Source organism: Kwoniella europaea, chromosome 1 (genome assembly GCF_036810445.1).
Source record: "Kwoniella europaea PYCC6329 chromosome 1, complete sequence".
Classification (NCBI taxonomy): domain Eukaryota; kingdom Fungi; phylum Basidiomycota; class Tremellomycetes; order Tremellales; family Cryptococcaceae; genus Kwoniella; species Kwoniella europaea.
In genome coordinates this window covers 12,758,937-12,779,349 of record NC_089487.1, presented here as the reverse complement: position 1 = coordinate 12,779,349, position 20,413 = coordinate 12,758,937, and the positions used below count along the sequence as shown (strand labels likewise).

The 20,413-nt window shown below is 44.7% G+C and overlaps 6 protein-coding genes across 6 annotated transcripts; 3 read left to right on the top strand and 3 right to left on the bottom strand.

Annotated features, from left to right (window-relative positions):
- Window positions 1–246: 246 nt before the first annotated feature.
- V865_004881 (uncharacterized protein) lies at window positions 247–10,352 on the top strand (the record flags this gene model as incomplete). Its single annotated transcript, XM_066228656.1, has 31 exons — window positions 247–525; window positions 587–733; window positions 816–1,961; window positions 2,019–2,285; window positions 2,346–2,671; window positions 2,725–2,863; window positions 2,927–3,173; window positions 3,233–3,438; window positions 3,502–3,794; window positions 3,861–4,203; window positions 4,298–4,516; window positions 4,578–5,031; window positions 5,085–5,160; window positions 5,222–5,410; window positions 5,475–5,781; window positions 5,895–5,989; window positions 6,045–6,260; window positions 6,328–6,400; window positions 6,463–6,543; window positions 6,599–6,733; window positions 6,787–6,862; window positions 6,914–7,125; window positions 7,179–7,335; window positions 7,388–7,618; window positions 7,682–7,965; window positions 8,031–8,234; window positions 8,301–8,766; window positions 8,821–9,634; window positions 9,703–9,843; window positions 9,915–10,232; window positions 10,298–10,352. The coding sequence occupies 31 exons, from the start codon at window positions 247–249 to the stop codon at window positions 10,350–10,352; spliced, it is 8,196 nt and encodes a 2,731-aa protein (XP_066084753.1).
- A 772-nt stretch (window positions 10,353–11,124) lies between these two features.
- V865_004880 (uncharacterized protein) lies at window positions 11,125–12,858 on the bottom strand (the record flags this gene model as incomplete). Its single annotated transcript, XM_066228655.1, has 3 exons — window positions 11,125–12,159; window positions 12,240–12,483; window positions 12,644–12,858. The coding sequence occupies 3 exons, from the start codon at window positions 12,856–12,858 to the stop codon at window positions 11,125–11,127; spliced, it is 1,494 nt and encodes a 497-aa protein (XP_066084752.1).
- A 2,232-nt stretch (window positions 12,859–15,090) lies between these two features.
- On the top strand, window positions 15,091–16,038 carry V865_004879 (uncharacterized protein; the record flags this gene model as incomplete). The annotated part of the gene is made up of 4 exons (XM_066228654.1): window positions 15,091–15,234; window positions 15,600–15,664; window positions 15,831–15,924; window positions 16,015–16,038. 4 exons carry the CDS (start codon window positions 15,091–15,093, stop codon window positions 16,036–16,038), a joined length of 327 nt encoding a protein of 108 aa, XP_066084751.1.
- Window positions 16,039–16,975: 937 nt separating this feature from the next.
- On the bottom strand, window positions 16,976–18,217 carry V865_004878 (uncharacterized protein; the record flags this gene model as incomplete). Its single annotated transcript, XM_066228653.1, has 2 exons — window positions 16,976–17,479; window positions 17,669–18,217. The coding sequence occupies 2 exons, from the start codon at window positions 18,215–18,217 to the stop codon at window positions 16,976–16,978; spliced, it is 1,053 nt and encodes a 350-aa protein (XP_066084750.1).
- Window positions 18,218–18,635: 418 nt separating this feature from the next.
- On the top strand, window positions 18,636–18,986 carry V865_004877 (uncharacterized protein; the record flags this gene model as incomplete). The annotated part of the gene is made up of 1 exon (XM_066228652.1): window positions 18,636–18,986. One exon carries the CDS (start codon window positions 18,636–18,638, stop codon window positions 18,984–18,986), a length of 351 nt encoding a protein of 116 aa, XP_066084749.1.
- A 390-nt stretch (window positions 18,987–19,376) lies between these two features.
- On the bottom strand, window positions 19,377–20,289 carry V865_004876 (uncharacterized protein; the record flags this gene model as incomplete). The annotated part of the gene is made up of 4 exons (XM_066228651.1): window positions 19,377–19,667; window positions 19,982–20,050; window positions 20,148–20,183; window positions 20,254–20,289. The coding sequence occupies 4 exons, from the start codon at window positions 20,287–20,289 to the stop codon at window positions 19,377–19,379; spliced, it is 432 nt and encodes a 143-aa protein (XP_066084748.1).
- Window positions 20,290–20,413: the final 124 nt, after the last annotated feature.

Sequence of the window (20,413 nt, the reverse complement as noted above, 5' to 3'; positions counted from 1 at the left end):
ACCAGCAGAGGGTCAAAGCTCATTCGTTTGAAACCACTCTCCCTCCTCTGACAACGACCGACAGCCTGTTACCCTTTTCGATCATCAGCTCATTCCCTCTTTCCTCTTTCTCCCATGTTGTACCTAGATATCATACGGATGATATAACCCCTCCCACTGCCCACTTCAGTACCTAGTCACCACTCTCAATCGCATCGGATCACCTAAGCCGAGTCCGAAAACAACAGCGAGATACAGATATCCAAGATGCCTGTGCGACGTAATGGGAGTGGATCACCACATCATTCATTCAGTTCTCCTTCAGGTCTGTTCCGATCGACCAATACCTCCTCGAGTCAGAGTCAGAATCAAACCCAATCTCAGCTGAATAGTGGGAAGGAGAGCGTCAATCAAGCTCAATCTCAGTATCAGGCTTCAACATACGATACGGGCTCTATCAATGATACTAGTAGTATAATGAGACCCGAGAACAATAGTCCAGAACAGAAGGTCATAAATTCCCTAGTAGGGAGGATAGTGAACAAGGTGAGTGGAAGTGGCCTCGAGCAGGAAGAACGAGGTAAGCTGATGATGATATTGTTATAAGCTACCATGTAATTCTGGAATACGGTTGGCGATAATGGAGGTGGATCCTGGTGTCCAAGCCACGATTGGGTCTCTATTGCAATTATCAAGATCTAGGGTGGCGCTGATAGTGCATAGTCTGATGGGAGCTCTAGAAACGTTGTCTAAGGTAAGATTTACTATCAATGATGAAATATATTCCGCTCAAATGCTGGTAATATATTACTAATTCAATGAATTATACCCTCCAGTTCACGAGCCCATCATCCCTCGCCGAAACCTCCCTAGATACCCTTCATTCCCAGCTATATCTCCTTCACATTCTCAACCTATGTCTATCGACCTCATGGCAAGCTCATTCAGCAGCTTCACCACCACTTCAAGGAGATCTACCTCGCTGTTGGCCTGATCCATATCCGTTCGAAGAAGTCTTAGCTAGATACATGCTGGGTGTAATGTTGATATACACCAGATTGGTCTCACTGGACTCTGGCATACATGAAAGATCAAGTCCTGCACCTACAAAAGATTCAAAGGGACTAGGGACCAGTTCAGCGACGTCTTCCACTCGATCGATCTCATCGAATTATACCACCTATACATTGGGTACGAAATTCATTCAACAACATTCCTATCCTTCTTCATCCAGTACAACGCAAACACAACCTATCAAACCTAAATTGCTGTCTGCATCATGTTCAACTCCCATTACAACCATAACGCAGATGACGAAGTATACATCAAGAGTAATATTTTACCTATCAGCTTCAAATTGGAATCTAGTACTATCACGTATAAAAAATAAGATTGGATATCTACAAACGACGATTGAAGAATCGCCGGATGTGACTGAAATCAAGCTATTGGAATGGTCGAATCTGGATAGAACCAGATTATCGCAGGCAATACAAGAGGTTTCGTCAACTTTCATTCATGTGAAAAGGCCTGCTCAGACTGCAATATCAAATTCTCTTCGAAAAGGTATATGGAACTGGACAGAAGTTCATCCGATGGAATATGAATCGTTTGTCACATCCAACAGAAAGATGGAAGGAGTTGAAAATCTATTTGACGCACTTTGGTCATTGTCAGATTCAGGATTTACATCATCAAATGCCAGAAGGACTAGGTCATTCTACCCTTTATTGGGTATGTTGTTGGTTTTACTTCCGGATTTGTTCGCTCGATTGGTTACTAGTGAAGTAGCTGGTAGATCATCCAATGCCGTCCAAGCGACTTTCATCGATAGAGTTAGAAAAGGATTACATTCTAGTAAAAGTATGGAGACCTGCGCAATGGTTTATGTGAACATGATGAAAGCAGCTATGGCTCTATCGCCAAAACATGAAGATAGTGGAGTAAGAAGTCTGGTACATGACATACAAAGTGACGCGAAGGTGAGCCAACATATCACTCTAAGATCGTTGTGATTTGCTTTGCTGACATACTCCCAGCATGCTTTATTCGGGTCTTCTAACTCGTCCGAGGTACTCGATAAAAATGTTATTGTCGAAGGTCTTGTCTCGCTATATAAATCCGACCCCGAATTAATCAGCACCACCTTATTCCCGAAATTACTGACTAGCTCGATCGAGGCGAATAAGATCGTGGCCGTCAAAGCTTGCGTAGTGATAGCTGTAGAGGATCAGAGATTACCTTGGTTCTCACCTTTATCGAACTTGCGAAGAACGGTCGCACCTTCGTTACGTGCTATCCTTAAGGTATGTCAGCTAGTCATCCCACGGTTTCTCTGTTACCGCTAAGAATGTATGATGATATAGTCATACGCTCAATCCCTATCACTACGTCGACGTGCTACCCCAGATCTACCCTCCGGCCAGACCGATCTAATCACAGAGATCCTTACTCTCTACTCCATCGATCCAGAGTTCGCATTCACCGGATGTACCCCTGACCAATCTTCATCTTCGAGCGATAGTTTACATCAGTTCCTGTTGGCCCTGTCGTCCTTGACTGTTATCCCTAGTCCGGATCTTCTCACTCCTGTCGCTTCGAGAACAGCATGTGCTCTGATCGATGAATTACGGAGAAAGGTCGTGGCAGACAAAGAACTATTAGCGTTGGCTACTAGTGCCGGAGGAGCTATGTGAGTTACAGTGCATAGCATCGTAGTTTAACGTGCTGAAAACAATATTATAGATGGCAAATCCTGCTTGATATGGGCAGACAGACATTGTTCGCTTTCCACAGTGCTGATTCCGACGAAGTGGCAACTGCCATGACAGCCCTGAGAGAAACCAGTACCGCTATCCTACGTCTAGCCGAAGAGGATGCTACGGTAAGTAACACTCGTCCCATATCAGTTGAACGTCATAATCGGAGCTAATCGATTTAATTCAAGGTTTTATTCCCTTCTTCGATGGCCCAGCCAGCCGCTATGGTCGTTTCTGTTGCTGGATTCACGACATGCGCAGGACCAGATAACGAGCAGATATCACTTACGTTACCGATGTTATCTGTCTTTGGCAAATTGACAAGAATGGCGCATATGTCTTCCATGGGTCAATTGACTTCGGCTTCAAGTGGTCTCGTGCCGGATAAACGAGCGAATGCTTTCGAAGCTTTGGCGGCGCTCCCTGTATCTATAGGTAAGTACTCGACATCCGGATTTTGGTTTGTCTTTACTGACTTCAAGCACTATTTACAGGTCGTCAGCAGCAGCAAAGACAGATCAGACGTACACTTCGACCTTTAGCTATACCTACGCCATTCACTATAGGACTATGGGTCGGTTTGGCTGCTGTCGCTCAGAAATTGACAGCCAAGGTTATCGCTGCTGAAGCCGATACGACGATGTCTTCAAGAGATGTCAGAAGGAGAGGTCTGACAGCTGATATTGATGGTCTAGATGAGGTAAGCCGATCACTCGCAAATATACACAATCAAGAACAGGCTGATCAGTATGGATAATTATAGGAGGAATCCAAAGAATGGCAAAACCTCATTGCATGGCTTTGCGCATGCTGCGGCGTCGCAAATTACGAAACTAGACCACCGCCAAGTCTATGCGATATCATTGGAAAAGGAGTCCTACCCCCTGCATACGATCAATCCATTCCTGACCCACATGTCCCTGTCGAAGCGTTCATCAAGCAATGTGTGGACCTCCTAATCAGCAGTTCGGTAAATGTCAGAGAGACTGTGAAGAATGCTCTTGGGTCTGAGCTACCCACGAATGGATGTCGAATGATTGTTGCACCCATGATCAAGTGAGCTTTTCCGCTCCTCCGTATCAAGAGCGAGACCATACTGACCGTGTGCCTGCACGTTTGTAGGCTATTGTCCCACGCGATAGGCCCAGCAGGAGTGAATGTTTCGGAACCATTCACCATCTTCGCCGAGCAGGCAGTGTCCGTCTTGAGATTGATAATCGATCGTATGGGTCCGAATGACGATGTGCCTACCGTCCAAGTAGATCTCGGAGATCTACTTTACCTGCTAGCCCAGTACATACATCGACTAGGAAAAGGCGATAGTGCCCTGAGACTGAAATCAAAATTCTGTCATTTGGTGGAAACTTCGCTTAGGAAACCTGATAATGTCTCCTTGTCGAATGGTGCAAGATTCAGAAACGCATTCTTGGATTGGATGAGTGAATGGTCTCTGGAGTCTATGCGGGTGAGTTGTCGTAATCGATGAAAATACATATTCGATAATGTACACGAATAAAAGTATACACAAGGATTTCGTACTGATAATTTGGTCTTGATAGGACAATGACGTCTACGTATCTGGAGTAGAAACTACCAGTAAAGCCCAACGTGAATTGGATCACGCTTGTCTCAGAGCTATGGTACCCCTAACAGAAGGACTGGTCCTCAAGAGTCCAGCTGAAGAAACCGATCATTCTCAAGGTGTATTGAAATCCAGATTTTTCTACAAGAATTATTTACATCTTGTCAAAGTTCTCGAGCGATCAAGCTTTGAGGAGGTGAGCTGCAAATATACCGTGGTGAGAACAAGCAGCTGACAGCTTTCATGGTATTTTATAGGCTGAATCAGTCGGTTATACGTCGTCGTTACATGGTAATGGTAACAGCACTTGGAAAGAGAATAGACCAAACGATACGCCCACATTAGCAATACTAGCATTATCCAACCTCCTCTCGGCAAATGTCGATGTGGGATTGAAACATTGCTTATCATTGGGATATCATGAAGATCCAATACTCCGAACAGCATTCATGCAATTGATCACCAACACTTTACAGCAAGGAACGAGATTCGGTGGATTATCAGGCAATCGAATGTCCACTTCGACCAAGAATTACTTAGACTTGTTGGCTGGACCTAATCTTGCGATGGCCCTGGCCATGGTGGATGTCTGTCCCCAATCTGGTAATGAGGTGGACGAACTGTCGACTTTACTGTTTAGAGTCTTTGAGGGTAAAGGAGCGCTACTGGGATTGATGAGGGCCCTTATCGAACGAGAGGTGGCTTTGACCAGTATGTACCAAAAGCCTTGTTGCTTTGTCATAATGCTGACTATACTTGGGTAGATCATGAATCTGAATTGTTTAGAGCTAATTCAATCACAATGAGGATGTTGACTATCTTTGCAAAGACATATGGATAGTAAGTGAGAAAAATACAAGTAATCTAAGAAAGGCTTTTGTGCTGACACTATCGACGATAGTAATTACGTTCGAGCCACCCTTCAGCCACTCGTCTTATCACTCATCGAAAAACCCGCAGAATGTTCTTTCGAACTGGATCCTAGCAAAGCCTCTGGCACAGAAGATATTGATAAGAATGCCGATCACCTACGGTTGATGTGTCAAGCATTGTTAGATCTCATATGCTCTTCTACTCCAAGAGTACCTTTGTAAGCTGCCTCTACTGTCTCACTACGATGAACAGCACTTTGCTCATCACTTACGGTACTATAGGATGTTCCGAGCCTTATGTCACCATATTTGGGAGCTAGTTGATGATCGCTTCCCCGACTCCAGACATTCAGCCGTAGGATCATTCATCTTTCTGCGATTCTTCTGTCCAGCTATCGTCTCTCCCGAATCAATCGATCTCGATGTCAATCCCGATACGAGAGAAACTCGAAGGGCGTTATTGCTTATCACCAAGGTGATTCAGAATCTGGCAAATAACGTGGTGTTCAAGGAACCACATATGAAAGTGTTAAACAACTTCTTGTCAGATAATATCAGACAGGTCACCAAGTTTTTGAGCGATATTGCTGTGAGTTTCTACGATCCTGAGCTAGTGAAGATGGTCTCAAATCGCTGTGATTGGTATAACACTATTTCAACGTACAGAAGAGGTCTAGTTCATAGGCTGACCATCTTGACCAGATCCGACCCAAGACAATAGACGTCCAACATGCTACGAAAGCCTTTGCAGATGATGCAGAGAAATATCAAGATCTTGATGGTGATGATGCTATCATGTGAGCTTCACAATTGTGATGAATTTCAAACAAGCTGACTTGATGGAATGTGTAGTCACCGATTCGTCTTCAAGCATAAAGGAAGGATCGAAACTTCCCTATCCAATATGCCCAAACACTATAGACATGCTGCTGCCACTACCAAATCTGCCAGAACCGAGTTTGACGGGAAAGGTGCTTTGGACAATCTACAGAAAATCATGGATAAGACTGGACCACCACCTACGACTAACGGTCTGAGTGCATCTGCCACGTCTCAGGTGTATGAAGAGTAAGTCTGACCACTCAAGATGCGATACTTCAGACTTGGCTAATTTGGGCTAATTTGATCACAAAAGATTCATCCGGCACAATTCCGGTAGAAATACTGATAGTGTAGCTGATGCATTCTACGAGGGTCCAGCGAGTCAAGTGAGTAGTAGCTGAGAGTCATCGGTCCCTGTTCAAGCGTAATCGGCTGACACTTGCAACAGAACGGACGTCGTATTTTCTACTTCATCGTTTCTCGAGTGGCTCTGGTCGAATACGACGTGCTAGCTTATCACGTCTTCTCGGTGAGTTGACTCCCTAGGAATCGATAATACATGACGACTGATGGCATACTATCAGATCCTCGACAAAGTCACCGATTTCTTTGATATCGTCATTGATCTTACCGACTTCTCTCCCGCCAACGAACTTCCTCTACCATGGCTCAAGAGATCGATACAGATGTTCCCGCCTGGCGTCCTACCTAGCATACACGTAAGTTAGCTGAACGCTTCTGAACTTTGGCAACAGCTGACTTGCCTTCGCAGACTTTGGCAATTTATAACCCAAATTCATATGCTAAGAAACGAATCAGAAGACTTGTATCGGAGCTCCTCACTATCAGTAAGCTGGATTTCGCGCTGTGATCAACAATCTAGCTGACAATGCTTGAAGCTCCTGCCATCGGCAAGAACGTTATCGCGTGCAGCAGTCCGTCTGAGCTTGCCGATTCAATCCCTTTCACTAGTCTCGCTCTACCTGAATACACAATGGCTCTGGCATATGAAGCGGATCATGTGTTTACGAATCTACTCTGTGTGGCGGATCACGAGATGCAAGTGCCTGTAGTTGTGAAGCTGGGTCATGATTCTCTACAAATTGCATCTGTCAGTTGTCTTGGTCCGGGGTATTGGAGTATTAGCTGACGTCGTTGGTGCAGTGGAAGAAGCAGGAACTTCTATCAGGAATCAGGTCATACGTCATTGATGTGGTCAGATTACAAGATATTGACGATATCATCGTTGGAAGTGGTGTACCATCTGATCATCTGGTCATTAAATATGGTCAGGGTGACACTTTGATCTTTGTTTCCAGACGTAAGCTACTTCGGTCTCATTGGCGATATGTACTGGCTGATAATAGATACAGGACGTAACGAGATGGCACAAATCATCCGAGCAGCTAGGGCAAGACTACGTGAGGGACCGAATAGCGAAAGAGCCCTCAGACCAAGTGACGTCCCCGCAACCTTGCTCAATGTCGCTCTGCTCAATCTCTCGTCGAGTGACGGTACGCTCCGTATGGGTGCTTATATCCTTCTGACCGAGCTATGTCAGTTCTTCAAGTATGATTTGGCATCTCGTGTTCTAAAGGTATCAGGTAAGCATATCATCCTTTCTGCCTCCGCAATGTTGCTAACCCAATTGTTTTCTCGTCTATCAGCTGGACTATCGATCCCCAATAACTCTCTAGCTTTCGTCGGCACTCTATCAAAAGCCCTAGCTGCTTCTGTTCCTCACCTGACATTAGAATTCCTCAAAGAATGGACGCTTGGTTTCAGTAAAGCTGATACTCCGCTGAAAACCGCTTGTCTGCATTACGTTGGGCCATGGCTGGTCAACCTTGATCAATTCAGTAGACCTACTAAAGAAGATGGACTGGAAAATATCAGGCAAGTCAGAGAGATTGTAAGGGCTCTGATCGGGATCACAGTAACCGAGAGAAGAGTAAGTTGCCAACTTCGTTATCTACGCTCTGATTAGGAGACGTTGACTGATCCGGACCATCACAGCGTCTTCATCTGGCTATCCAAGAACAAGTTTGGGCTATCCTCACCACTTCCCATGAGAGCTTGACGGATATCGTCATCGTCGAATTGATTCATTCTGCTGTGAACGCTGGGATCGGCAGTGATAAGGCAGAATGCATCGGAGATATACTGGTATCGGTTTCTTCGACGGCTGTAAGAGGTAAAGTGATCGCTAAGCTACGAAAGGTATGTCACTGTTGAACTCAATCCTAATCTTTTCATTGTATGGAGGCTGATCTTACGCCTAAAAAGACACTTGCTCAAACATACCTCAAACCGTCTGCACATATAACCGAAAACGCAGCGTGGCCCGAGATTTGCTCGTTATCCCGAATCACCCTCATTCTAGGCTTCAATCCGTCTTCGTCTCTTGATACTCAACTCTTCTTACCTGAAATTTCCCACATAATCACCTTGCTCCTCGGTGCCGGTCCCGTCTTGATGCGTCAGACGATCTACGGCCTATTGGTCAATGTCATACAATCCTTGGCTTCTAACCCTACTTCGGGCGAGATGGACGCTTCGACACTACAGCTTCTGTTGAAACGTATACAACAACCTCGGATCATGGCTGCATTTGGTTTGACGCAAGGGCAGGGAAGTATCGAATTATCCGGATTACCGATGAAGGATGAAACGGACTTGCAATTGCTCGAACGCGTAGAGGAAGTATCAAGATTCTTAGGTGAAGTTTTAGCTGCAGGTGCTATATCAATCGGTAAGCTCGCTTTCTATCAGTGTTCTAATCATGCCATGCTGACGCGATTCATAGATTGTGCCAATGCTTGGCGAGCTAGATGGATGGGTTTAGTAGCAGCAACATGCTTCCAGCATAATCCAGCTACCCAACCTCAAGCTTTTACCGTACTGGGCTATCTCGCATCTGACGAAGTCGATGACGATCTAGTCTACCAGATCCTGGTGGCCATGAGCACTACTCTGTCTCATTTCCAAGAAGGTGATAGTGTCCTATTGATCAGCATGCTCCGATGTCTAAGCAGAATCATCAGAGGTCTCTTACCTGATAGTCGGTACGCCGCAAGTCTATTCTGGTTGGCGGTATCGATCCTCCAATTAGGCTACATACCGCTATTCGCACCTGCTTTGGAACTTATGAGTTCTTCTTTGAAGGCCGTCAGCGAAACTACCACACCTCATTCTATCTTACGTGGAAAAGACTTGATGGATTTTATATTGGATACTAGAAGGGGTTTAATAGACCAAGCGAAGAAATTAGATCAGACATCTGGCGTATCTTTCGAAACTGATCCGACGTTCGCTTTAGTCGCGATAATATATAAAGGAATCAGACATCCATCGACAAAGAAGATGACCATCGAATCTCTGATGGGGTTACTTAAACTGTCGGCTGAACCTGCCAGACCAAATGGGGAAGATGAATTACTAGTCTCCTCGGGAAGTATAGCGTATTTCATCGCCTTACTCTCTACCTCCGTCGCATCAGGATCCGGACCAGGATCAGGAGGTGAAGAAGTCAAGAGGGTCTTCCAAGCTGCTGGATTGGATATTGATGATACCAATTTGGACTTATCGAATGTAGCGGTATTTGATATGTTATCCATACCGTGAGTCGATTTCACTATAGGAACAAACAAGAGATTCAGCTGATTTTGATTTTTCGTGTTTGTGTTAGGGATAATTCTACTGCTTTATTGTTGATCAGCTTGGTAGTGGCGCTACTGAATGGATCGGGTGGATCGGATGTTGAGAAAGTGGTCTTGTATAGATTACTTGCGGATGCTAGTGCCGAGGTGCCAGAGGTGGTAGCCATGGCGTGAGTTTCTTTATTTCGTATGGATCAAATCTTTACTGAATTGGAATGGCTAACATCATACATACCTTTAGATATGACATCCTAATACCGAGAATCATTACAACATTAACTACCACATCCAACCTATCGATCTTAAAATCAACTTCGATAATACTCGAACGGGCCTTATCCGATCCTACTTATTCATTACCTTCTTTATCTGGATTACCTACTGCCGACAGTTCGACGTCATTGCATCATCAACATCATGGACATGGTAAGATCTACGCTAGTAGTATCTCATCGAGTCCCAGTTTGACGACCAATAACGGAGCTAGAGAACAGGTTTTAGAGGATGTGGGAATGAGGGGGTTGAACGATTTGAATTTCGTACAGGTCAAATCTGATAGGTGAGTAATCTTGGTAATGAGATGTTTCCCAAGTTGTAGCTGACCTGTAATTTGGAAACGAGTAGGTTGTCGATGATGGCCAAGTGGGTAGCTGGACTCATAGAGGGATTTACCATTTGATTGTTCCTCATATAGATCTAGAAATTATAGATCTAGAAATTATTACACATCCTTTTTTTTCTGTCTTTAATTTATCTTTTGCCATTAACTTTTTCCTTTTCAATGATCTCGATCACATCATGAGAGATCGATAATACCCTGCATTTCATTATATAACCTACAACATATAATCCTTTCATTCATTTTGATCTACTTTTCACTCCTAACGACTTTTTCTATAGTCTCTTCTAGAATATGACCATTGGTCTGATGTTACATGAAAACCTCTTATAATTTGATAATTTCGATGAAAATGAATCACACATGGGCTACAATCCAGTCATCTAGATGCCGTTTAAAATCTCAGCACTTATTCTCGTGGGCAGACGCACATGCAGAGAGCAGCACACTTCGACTCTTATTGAGAAAAGTGTCATTATCATTGATCATCGAATGCCCAGTCACGAATCACTTGTACAGACTTGTATATTGCTACGTCAGGTATCAAAATGTCCATTGAGATTCATGATGAAAACATCAAACATAAAACATGGTATGAGATATGTAAAACTAGGAAGGAAGGAATTCTTCTCCAAAGAACGAAGTACTGAAAAGTAATGAATGAATGTATGATATGGTATATATATATATATATTTACTAAGCCATCGCTGCATCCGACATCTAAATCATCGTCATCATCATTGTCATTAATCATCCCTTTTATCCTTTTCCTCAGTCCTCTGCCGAGTTTTATATGAATATCTACTTTTCTCGCATACGTCATCAACCACTCTAAGCGACCACCATCATACCCAAAGCTACCACCGTGAAAGCAACAACGGCAGGAACGAACTTGTCAACAACGAATCGAGTTTCAGCACTGCTCGATGATCCTGATGAACCTGATGAACCTGAGGCTGAAGCCGAGGCGGATCCAGAAGCACCGGAACCGGAACCGGAAGCAGAGGCACCACCAGTGGTGATCGATGCGAGGGATCCAGTGGCGGTCCCGACAGAAGCTTGGAAGTAAGTCGATCCATCTGAGGCAGAGGTGACTAGAGTCGTTGTGGCATTGGCGGAAGTTTCAATGTAAGCTTCCGAAAGGGGTTTACCGAGACATTCAATGATTGACTTCAATTGGAATTTACCGGATGCGATAGCTTGAGGTAAAACGTATCCGACGGCCAAATCGACAGTTTGCTGATACAAGTCGTGAGCCAAGACGATGAATCCAGAATCCAACTTGGGTACGTATTCGTTAAGGATGGTATCGAAAGTTGAATAAGATGAAGCTCCCGTGGCAGTTCCACCGGAAATGTGCCAATCGTTGGTATCGAAATTGGTGTCGGTTGTTCCTTCCTTGTAAGAAGTCCAGATAATAGGAGTCATACCCATCTGAGCAGCGATGGCTCTTACTCTATCATCGATATCACCATAAGGAGGTCTGAAAGTGTTGGGTGTAACTCCAGTAACGTCCCTGATGACTTTGGCGGTCCATCCTAATTCAGCGACGATCTGCTCGTTGGTCTGGGTGGTAAGAGCGGTGTGAGACCAGGTGTGAACTGAGAGATGATGGCCGGCCATATACTGGGATTGGACGATTTCAGGTCTGGATAAAACTCTGGAACCGACTAAGAAGAAAGTGGTCTTGATGCTCTCTTCGTCGAGATAGTCTAACAAGAGGGGAGTGAAAGGTGAAGGTCCGTCATCGTATGATAATCCCCATGTCATCTTATCGGGACATTCGGTGATATCGGTATCCCGCGTACATCCACCACAAGTCCACCAACATCGTCCGTCGGTGATGGCTGTTGGGTCGGTAGAGCACTAAACGAATGAAAATGATGAAGGTTAGTATGATTCCATCGAGAATAGATTAGATTGTGACGTATGAAGGGATCACTCACATCTCCGGTAGTGGTGTTGTAGGTGGGGACTTTCGACATATCAATCTTGCTCAACCATTCTTGGACCTCCGAGGAGTTGGTAGGAGGAACGACATCCAAGGCGGGGTAATTGGCGATGGTTAAAACGGAGGTGGGGAGGGCGGGAGCAGCAGAAAGGGCGGTTTGTGTAGCGCCGGCGGTGTAGGTGGTGTCAAGCGCGACGGTGGAATCGGTAGGAGCACCGGAGGTGAGTTCGCTCAAGGCTCTATACGCGAAATATACTAGTCAGCGAACCATGTCACGTCCGATCTACGATGTCAGTGGCCAAACGCTAAGAACCGATCCGAGCGTCAAACAACCAGCGGAGTCGCTGCGTTTATTCTTACTGTGAAAAGTACAGAGAGGGAGAGAGTGGTCCAACTCACGGGATGGAGAATCCTTGAGGGGCAGAGATGGTAGCAGTCATTGTCAAAATACTTTGATCCACATCAGTACCAGTTTGAGCTAAAGTAGCACCTGACGACGCAGCAGAGGCGGCAGCAGTCGCACCTGACGCAGCGGCACTGGCTGCGCTGGACTGAGCGTAAGCTCCGGTCGACAGTATAGAGAGAAGGAGGGCTGTAGTGGCGATTCTTGACATTTTGACGATGTCGATTGTTATCAAGGTGAAGGTGAGGAAGGTTGCTGTGATAGCTTGTCTATTAGTCGGGTTGGGTTGAGGAAAAGGAAAAGAAAAAAGACGCGTTGGTTGGTGAGTGTGTGTGTGTGTGTGATCCGATCTGTTCTGCAAAAGTGAAGAAAAGATCGATATGAGTTAAGAGTTGACTATAAGATGAGGTTTGAAATTGACAAGAAAGAAGGGAAAGATGTAAAGATGTAGAAACAAAGATCAAGATGGTAAGATGGTAAGACGGGATATTTGACCTGTCAGTGAGGGTGTGATGGCAAAAGTGAGCAAAGCGAACAAAGCGTCGAATGGTGTATGGCACGGTCCAAAGTGATGCAGGTTACAAAAAATCTTGGCACCAGAACAGAAATCCCATCATGCAAACAAACCCGTTGTATTCACACTAGGGCTGTGCAAATGACGTGAAACACGTAAATAACAAAACAAAGATGCAAAAGCGTGTCATGAGTGAGGGTTTCCTCCTACCCTGAATCCCACTACGACGGGTATTTCCTCGTGTCGTTGTGATACGGTCCGGGCGCGGCCGTTTGAATGAGAAAGCACTTACCGTTTCGTCGCCTTGCTTTGCTTTGCTTGTTGTTGTTGGTATCTTAGCAAAGGTGTCTGTGATCAGATTGACAATCCCATATGGATACTGGAGAGTATGTATTCAGAGCTACCTCTCGACAGCTGATTGTTGCACTCGAGTCCGAGTATGATCTTGGCGGGAATGTGAATTCACTTCTATTGACCTTTTCTTACACCGCTTGCACTTACTTATATTTGCATTCGGATTTGCCTGGTTACCGAAGCTAAGGTACAATCGTATAATCACCTGGCGGAGGTGATAGGCGGAGTCTCTAGGCAATGTAGAGACACTGAGCTACTTTTCCGGCCGTAAAAGTCCAGTACCATGTGACTGGTCTCAAGTAGGGATTCTGTCTCGGAGGTCGAATACAGGATATAGGAATGGACTAATCTTGGTGTGGTTGAGATTGAGTTCTATAACTGTATCGGTGCAGAAAGCGGATAGCGACTTGGATATCGCGGGATTTTAGATTTCTTGTCTCCCTTCTTCAAGTGAGAGACGCTTGGATTTGGTATAGCTTGCTGTTGAGCGAGCCAAAGAGACTTTCAAAGTCGGTAGACGGGAATTGCTACTTCAGAAGGAGGAAATGAAAACAATCTATATGGTTGTGTCAACATAGATGGACGAAGATGTCTAAGAACAGTGCTACATCATACAGCTTGAATTTGACCGCACATTCGAACCCGTTTGAGCCGTCTCTTGGTTCAGCGTAAAGACTCATAATAATACATTATCAAAGGATGATATCGCCGAATTGTATGATAAAGGATAAAGGATTATTTACTTTGTCGTCTATATGCTGAGACGGCATATATGACGAGATAACCAAAGGCAGTAAGTAGCCGTGTCGAGCTTGCTTATAGGAGATCACGCTTGAGCTGTCAGAGGCTAGTGAGAGATGAAGGCGTCGGGGACAACCAATGGTCTGCAATTTGTCGTTGAAGGGGATTCATGTATGTTGGTCCAAGGTAGAGAGGAGATATAGATCTCGTGCTGCCACATAGCAATACCTGATCCATCTCATCGACCCTTGGCGTCGCAGAAGAGTGACTTGAGTGAGTCCCGCAGCTAGCGTTTCAGGAGATGCCAACAGGGAAGGAAAGAATGGAAATATCAGATGATACGCGTTTACATCGGAGATAACAGTATATCCGATAGCTTTGCCACGCTGAAGTCCGCCAGCTCACCATTGCGATATTACCGGGATTCGCCGACCTGTGTCTAAGGTAAAAATGAGCATGGCATTGCTCAGGGAAAGTGAGAATGTCGATTTCGAGGTTTTGGGCTCTGGGTCTGGCGGTGTGTAGGACTGTTGGTGCAAGCTTCTGCTTACTGTCCGTCGTTTGTCGCCCATTCAAGGTTATTCATCGTTGGCTGTTATATTACTTTCTTCATCCTTCAAAAAATCATCAAAAATTGGACAAGATGGCCGCTACTCGGTGAGTGAGGGTTCTGCTTTGACGAGGAAGAAGAAGCTGTAGGAGGAGGCTGGGGATATTATGGAGATAAGGATGAATGCTGACTTTATTGAAATTCTTTATCCAACTCGAATCAAACTATCACCTTGCAATGAACCATCGTCTATATCCATTACCAACTTAACCTTGCCAACCTCAATGTCCACCCATACCAACAGACTCTACACAAAAGGCCGAATCCTCGGACACAAGAGGGGAAAGAGAAACTCCAGACCTAACCAATCGTTAGTTCAAATTGAGGGTGTGGACAGCAAGGAGGCTGCCAGACATTACTTGGGTAAAGTGAGTGTACAGTTGTCATGGCAGGTGATCAGGATGGGATAGGACAGGACATTGTCGTGCGAGGATAGAGAAGGCATCATGGAGAGAAGGATTTGGATCAGTAGAATGGTTAGATGGTGGAGGAGGGAATGGATATAATGAAGAACGAGGATTGGTCACACTCGATAGGAACGATGAGAAGGGACAGTGGTGCAGTGTCATTACTCGCCAGCTGGAAAGAGAAGGATAACACCATGGGCCCATCATGATGTCGGGGGATGTTGAAGAAGTTTCTGTCCTGTCCTGTCTTGTCCTGCCCTGTTTGCCCAGATGATTGGATCACCATCACCCGAACATGCCGCTGACATCGTCTTGCCCTTCATTAGCGAGTTGCCTACGTCTACAAAGCCAAGCGAGAGATCAACGGTAGCCGAGTCCGAGTCATCTGGGGGTGAGTGATGGTTCAACGTCCATTTCGAAATCAGGTTGTAAGGACGAATTGCTGATCCATTCGTTATTGCTGTTTTTTCAATTTCCTTATTTCCCATCTCTATTGTCATACCTCATCAATCAACCTCATACCATTCTGGTATCTCATCTCGACTTTGCACACACAGCCGAATCTCCCGACCTCACGGTAACTCTGGTGTCGCCAAAGCCAAGTTCAGAGTCAACCTCCCCGCCAAGGTGTTCGGTGCTTCTTGCCGAATTGTGAGTAATCCATCCCTCCACGTCGCTCATTAAGACCGCTAGATGACATAGACTGATGGCTTTTCTTTTCTTTTCGATGACACTTTACAGATGCTCTTCCCCTCTACCATCTAAGCCACTTCACCCCCATCCTACCCGCCATCATAGCATTCTTTCCATAACAGGTTTCTCAATATACAAATGATACGATTATTTTCATGTACCATTTTTGGGAGATGCAGATCTTAAGATAAACACGGAGAGAGCTTTCAACAATATCACTGATGAAGACTGAGTTGGCTAGATTGGTCATGATTACCACGCAACTCATCATTTCATCTGATTCGATCATTTCATCGTTTATTCACTGGACTGACTGGAAATCAAACAACTAATGAATGGATCCTTGTCAAGTCTTATTATGTTAGCGATGTACCAATTTGATGCGATAGAGATCCGATAACCTGTTAGGAGTTGAAAACTTCAAGTGGAATTGATCGAGGTTATCTGATTGAATGACTACTGGTGTGTTTGTGTCGTACTTATTAGCCTTGATCAGCCTGATGGTATTGGCTCCAAAGTCATACTGTTTGCGCCCATCAAGTACCCAGCTGCGTACTTATTGTACTACATACTGTCGAATACAAAATACATCGGTGAGAATTGCCGATTGGACTGAATGTGGGAATAAAAGATCGTCATGTCTGTTAAGCTGATTGATGAGCTATCATTGATCATATATCAGGCAGAACGCTGCATGATTGATTTACAGATAGATCACTCATCATTCCGATGTTCTCATTTTTTAGTCTATAGTTACGTAGTACACTACGATATAAGGCAATTCCATAATTGTGCAAAGGAAAATGCATGATTCTCGTGACGATATAGTACATATACATAAAGAATAACGCTACTGGTGATTTTAGACCAAACAAACCTCCTACGATGCTTACACCTATTTCATGTCATTACTCAATTTTGATTCTCTCTTAATGATCATCTTCTAAATTAGTCTAGTCTAAACAGAACTCTTTTGATCTCCCACCCAATCATGAAAGATATCATTCCCTCAATTCTGAGCTTGCACTTTAGCTTTTTTCTTATCCTTCTTCTTCTGAGCTTTGATAGCTTTCTCCCTTTCGTCCAAACTCATCGCCTGGCCCTGGCCCTGTACCTGCGACTGCGACTGCTGCTCCGTCTTTATCTTCTTCTTACTGATCAAAGGAGAATTCAAAGTTCCCGCAGACGATTCTCTTTCACTCGCTGGTCTCTTATTGTTCTTCTTATTTTTGGTCTTCTTACTTGACTCTGAAGAAGGTGCAGGTGAGTTTGAATTTGTATTTGTATTTGGTGAATCTGTATTGGTATTTGATGTGGAGGAAGCCGAAGGTGAATTACGAGAAGATGATATCGTTTGACGCATCTTCTCGGCCACTGACATTGGTCTTTCACTCGGTAGTTTAATATCCTGCTGAGGCTTGGATTTGGTCTTGGTATGGCTCGATGATTGTGGAGGAGGGGATATAGCTGGTTTGAGGAATGTACGAGGACGCTGAGATTGTTCAGGTTCATTCTAAGTAATCGAAATTAACATTAGTGTAAAATCATTTGTTTCACTTTGTAGGGTCCTGAGTTACATAGTGTCCACAATCCGCAAGATCATGCAATGTATAGATCGTCATAGGAGGAACTTAATGTCGACAACAAGATGTGACACCGATATACTGTACTTTCCACAATGATCAAAAATCGCAAAACTCACCTTGACTATCTTAGTCTTCCTCTCCTTTTTCGTCTGCTCCACTTCCTCATCATCATCCATATCCTCATCCTCATCTTCGTTATCATTCTCCTTCTCCACCTTCGCTTTATCCTTATCCTTCCCAAACCCACCAAAGACCATCCTCCCTCCTCCCCCACTTCCACTCGGTCCGTCACTGGTCGTCACAGCATTCGAAGGTCCAGCATCAGACGTAGAACCGATGAGGAACGGTACATAGCTCGATTCGAACACTGGACCGCCAACATTCAAGTGTGTCGATCGAATACTCCGACTCTTGGAAGAAGAAGAAGGGATAAACCACTCTTCTTCATTTTGTATTACCATCTTCTCTCCTCTGGCTGCTGCTGATGCACTTGCTGATAAATATGCTTCATTAGGCTTTGAGGAGGAGGACGGTGTAGACAGTCCTGCATCGCTGGTACTAGTCTTCGTATTTGACGTAGATGTTGAAGTAGGCGTGGATGGTTGGGAACGGGCCAGACCACGTTGCATAAATTTCAGAGAGAGGGTGGAAGAGGATAATGACATCTTGATTAAAAACTTGACTGTGATTGTCTCCTTCCGGACCGAGTGAAGGAGAGCGGTGAAAGAGCTGGGTCTGCTTTACGGTCGAGAGATGGGACTTGTGATTCCCTAGACTGTGAGATGAATGTAGATAGGACACAATGAACAAACATTCGAAAGATGCGAGGATGAATGAATCCAGTCCCAAAATTGTTGTTACTTGACCCGCGAATTAGACTGCGGGGTCTCCACACTCATTCATCGTTGCATCCCTACTTTCCCAACATCTCTTTCCTTTCAGTGCATCCGTCATGTTCACTCTTACATCTCTCTGTCTGTATTATAAGACTATCACAGAGAAGTGCCCGCCAAGACATAGCAGAACGACCCTCTACCCATCGATCCGCAATCTAACGTGACTATAATTTGATCAATATATCCAATGTCTCTATCTCCCTCAAACGTATCATCCGACCTGACCCACCTCCTTTCCCTACCCGCAACAACACTATCATCCCTACTAGACACTTCTTCTTCCTCATCCCCTACCTCTAATATCACGAAGCCTACGCTCGGGACCGAACAGAAAGCCCGCGAAATGCTCAACGAGTTCTCGCCATCTCGAGCAAACCCTGAAGATAGTCAACGATTAATAAAAAGCTACATACGGGAGATGCATGACAGTCAGGCATTAGAGAAGAGTGGGGAGATTGATAGGCTCGGAGAGAGGATTGACGGGCTGAGGGAAAGAGGTCAGGGGCTGGAAAGTACTTTGAGCGAGGTAAAAGTATAACAAGTGAGTTGAATTGTAGGTTCGGTATGTCAAAAGGAATTTTGACTGAGTTATCCTGTAGTATGCACTACGGGTCTGACGACAGTATCCAGCGTGGATCAGAATATCACATCATGTAACATTCAGCGAACAACCCAATATGTAGATGTAGATCGAGGAGATATCTGTTCGATTTAATCTATTGGGCAGGTCCGTAAATGAGAAACGATTTGTACCGAGCTAGTAGGTCTATTGATCAATCTCAGTACTACTTCAAGTGATTGGTATGACAGTAAAACATCTTTTTCAACGCAGACCGCGTCCCTTTCGTCATCTGTGAACCCATAACCCATAATTATGTTGTACAACCATGAAATGTAAAATGCATTATATGAAAGATCATCACCAATCTTACTTCTTTCCCTTCTTCTTCTTCTTTCCTCCTCCGCTCTTGGCCCCCTGCCCCGCGTTACTACCACCTGGTCCACCCTGCGACTTGTCCTTATCCTTGGTAGATACCTCCTCCAAAGCGGGTGTAGCTCCTCTTTCAGGTGTTTCTACGGCCGGCGTAGCAAGACCACTAGCTGTGTTGGGTATAGGTAATCTCTTCGGACGGGTATTGGACATTTGGGTGAGTAGGCGGAGATTAAGAGATTCGAATCGGTTGAGTATTATCGATGAGTGGGATTTGTATTTTATGCACTGTGAAAGTGACAACGAAGATTTAGTTTAGGTTATCTGTATTTGTTCAAGGCTTGTTTGTATGGAGATGTTCGACGATAGATCTTGGATCATTGATCATAAGGCTAGTGACTAATTGACTAGCAAGAGGCGATTCAATGTTTGGGAAGAATGGTTTGGTGATGGAAAGGTATGATGGATGGATGAAGATGGTTTCAAAGACAAAGAAGAGCTCTTTGAACTTCCAGAGACAATTCGTTCTGAAAGGATTAGATACAGGATATAGATGGAAGTGCTCTCTCCCGTACCATATTCGATCAATGCAAAACACTCACCTTGACATCATCCGTCACTTTCAACACCAACTGTCCGGACTTCGGTACGAACTTGACGCAATACCTGACCTGTTAATCACACAGACGATATCAGCTGTCATGTACCACAGGTCAAGGAGGAATTTGTAGCTGCAGTGCCAGTGTATTTTTCGAATCTCAAGCTAACCTTGGATGGTGATCGAGCATATAGATCTGTCGTTGCCTACATATATCACCAACGTTGTGGTCAGACGAGCGGAATGATCAGAGCGTTAGGCAAGACGACTGCTTACAGTCTCGAAATCCGTCCAGTTCTTGATGTACACCATTTTAATGCTTAGGGGTGACACTGCTTTTCCCTTTCTGACAAGTCGTGAGATATGGTTAGACGGACAAGCTGAACGGCCGATGATATAGTTGTTTGAGTGTCAGTAATGTTTTCGTGGATTCGAT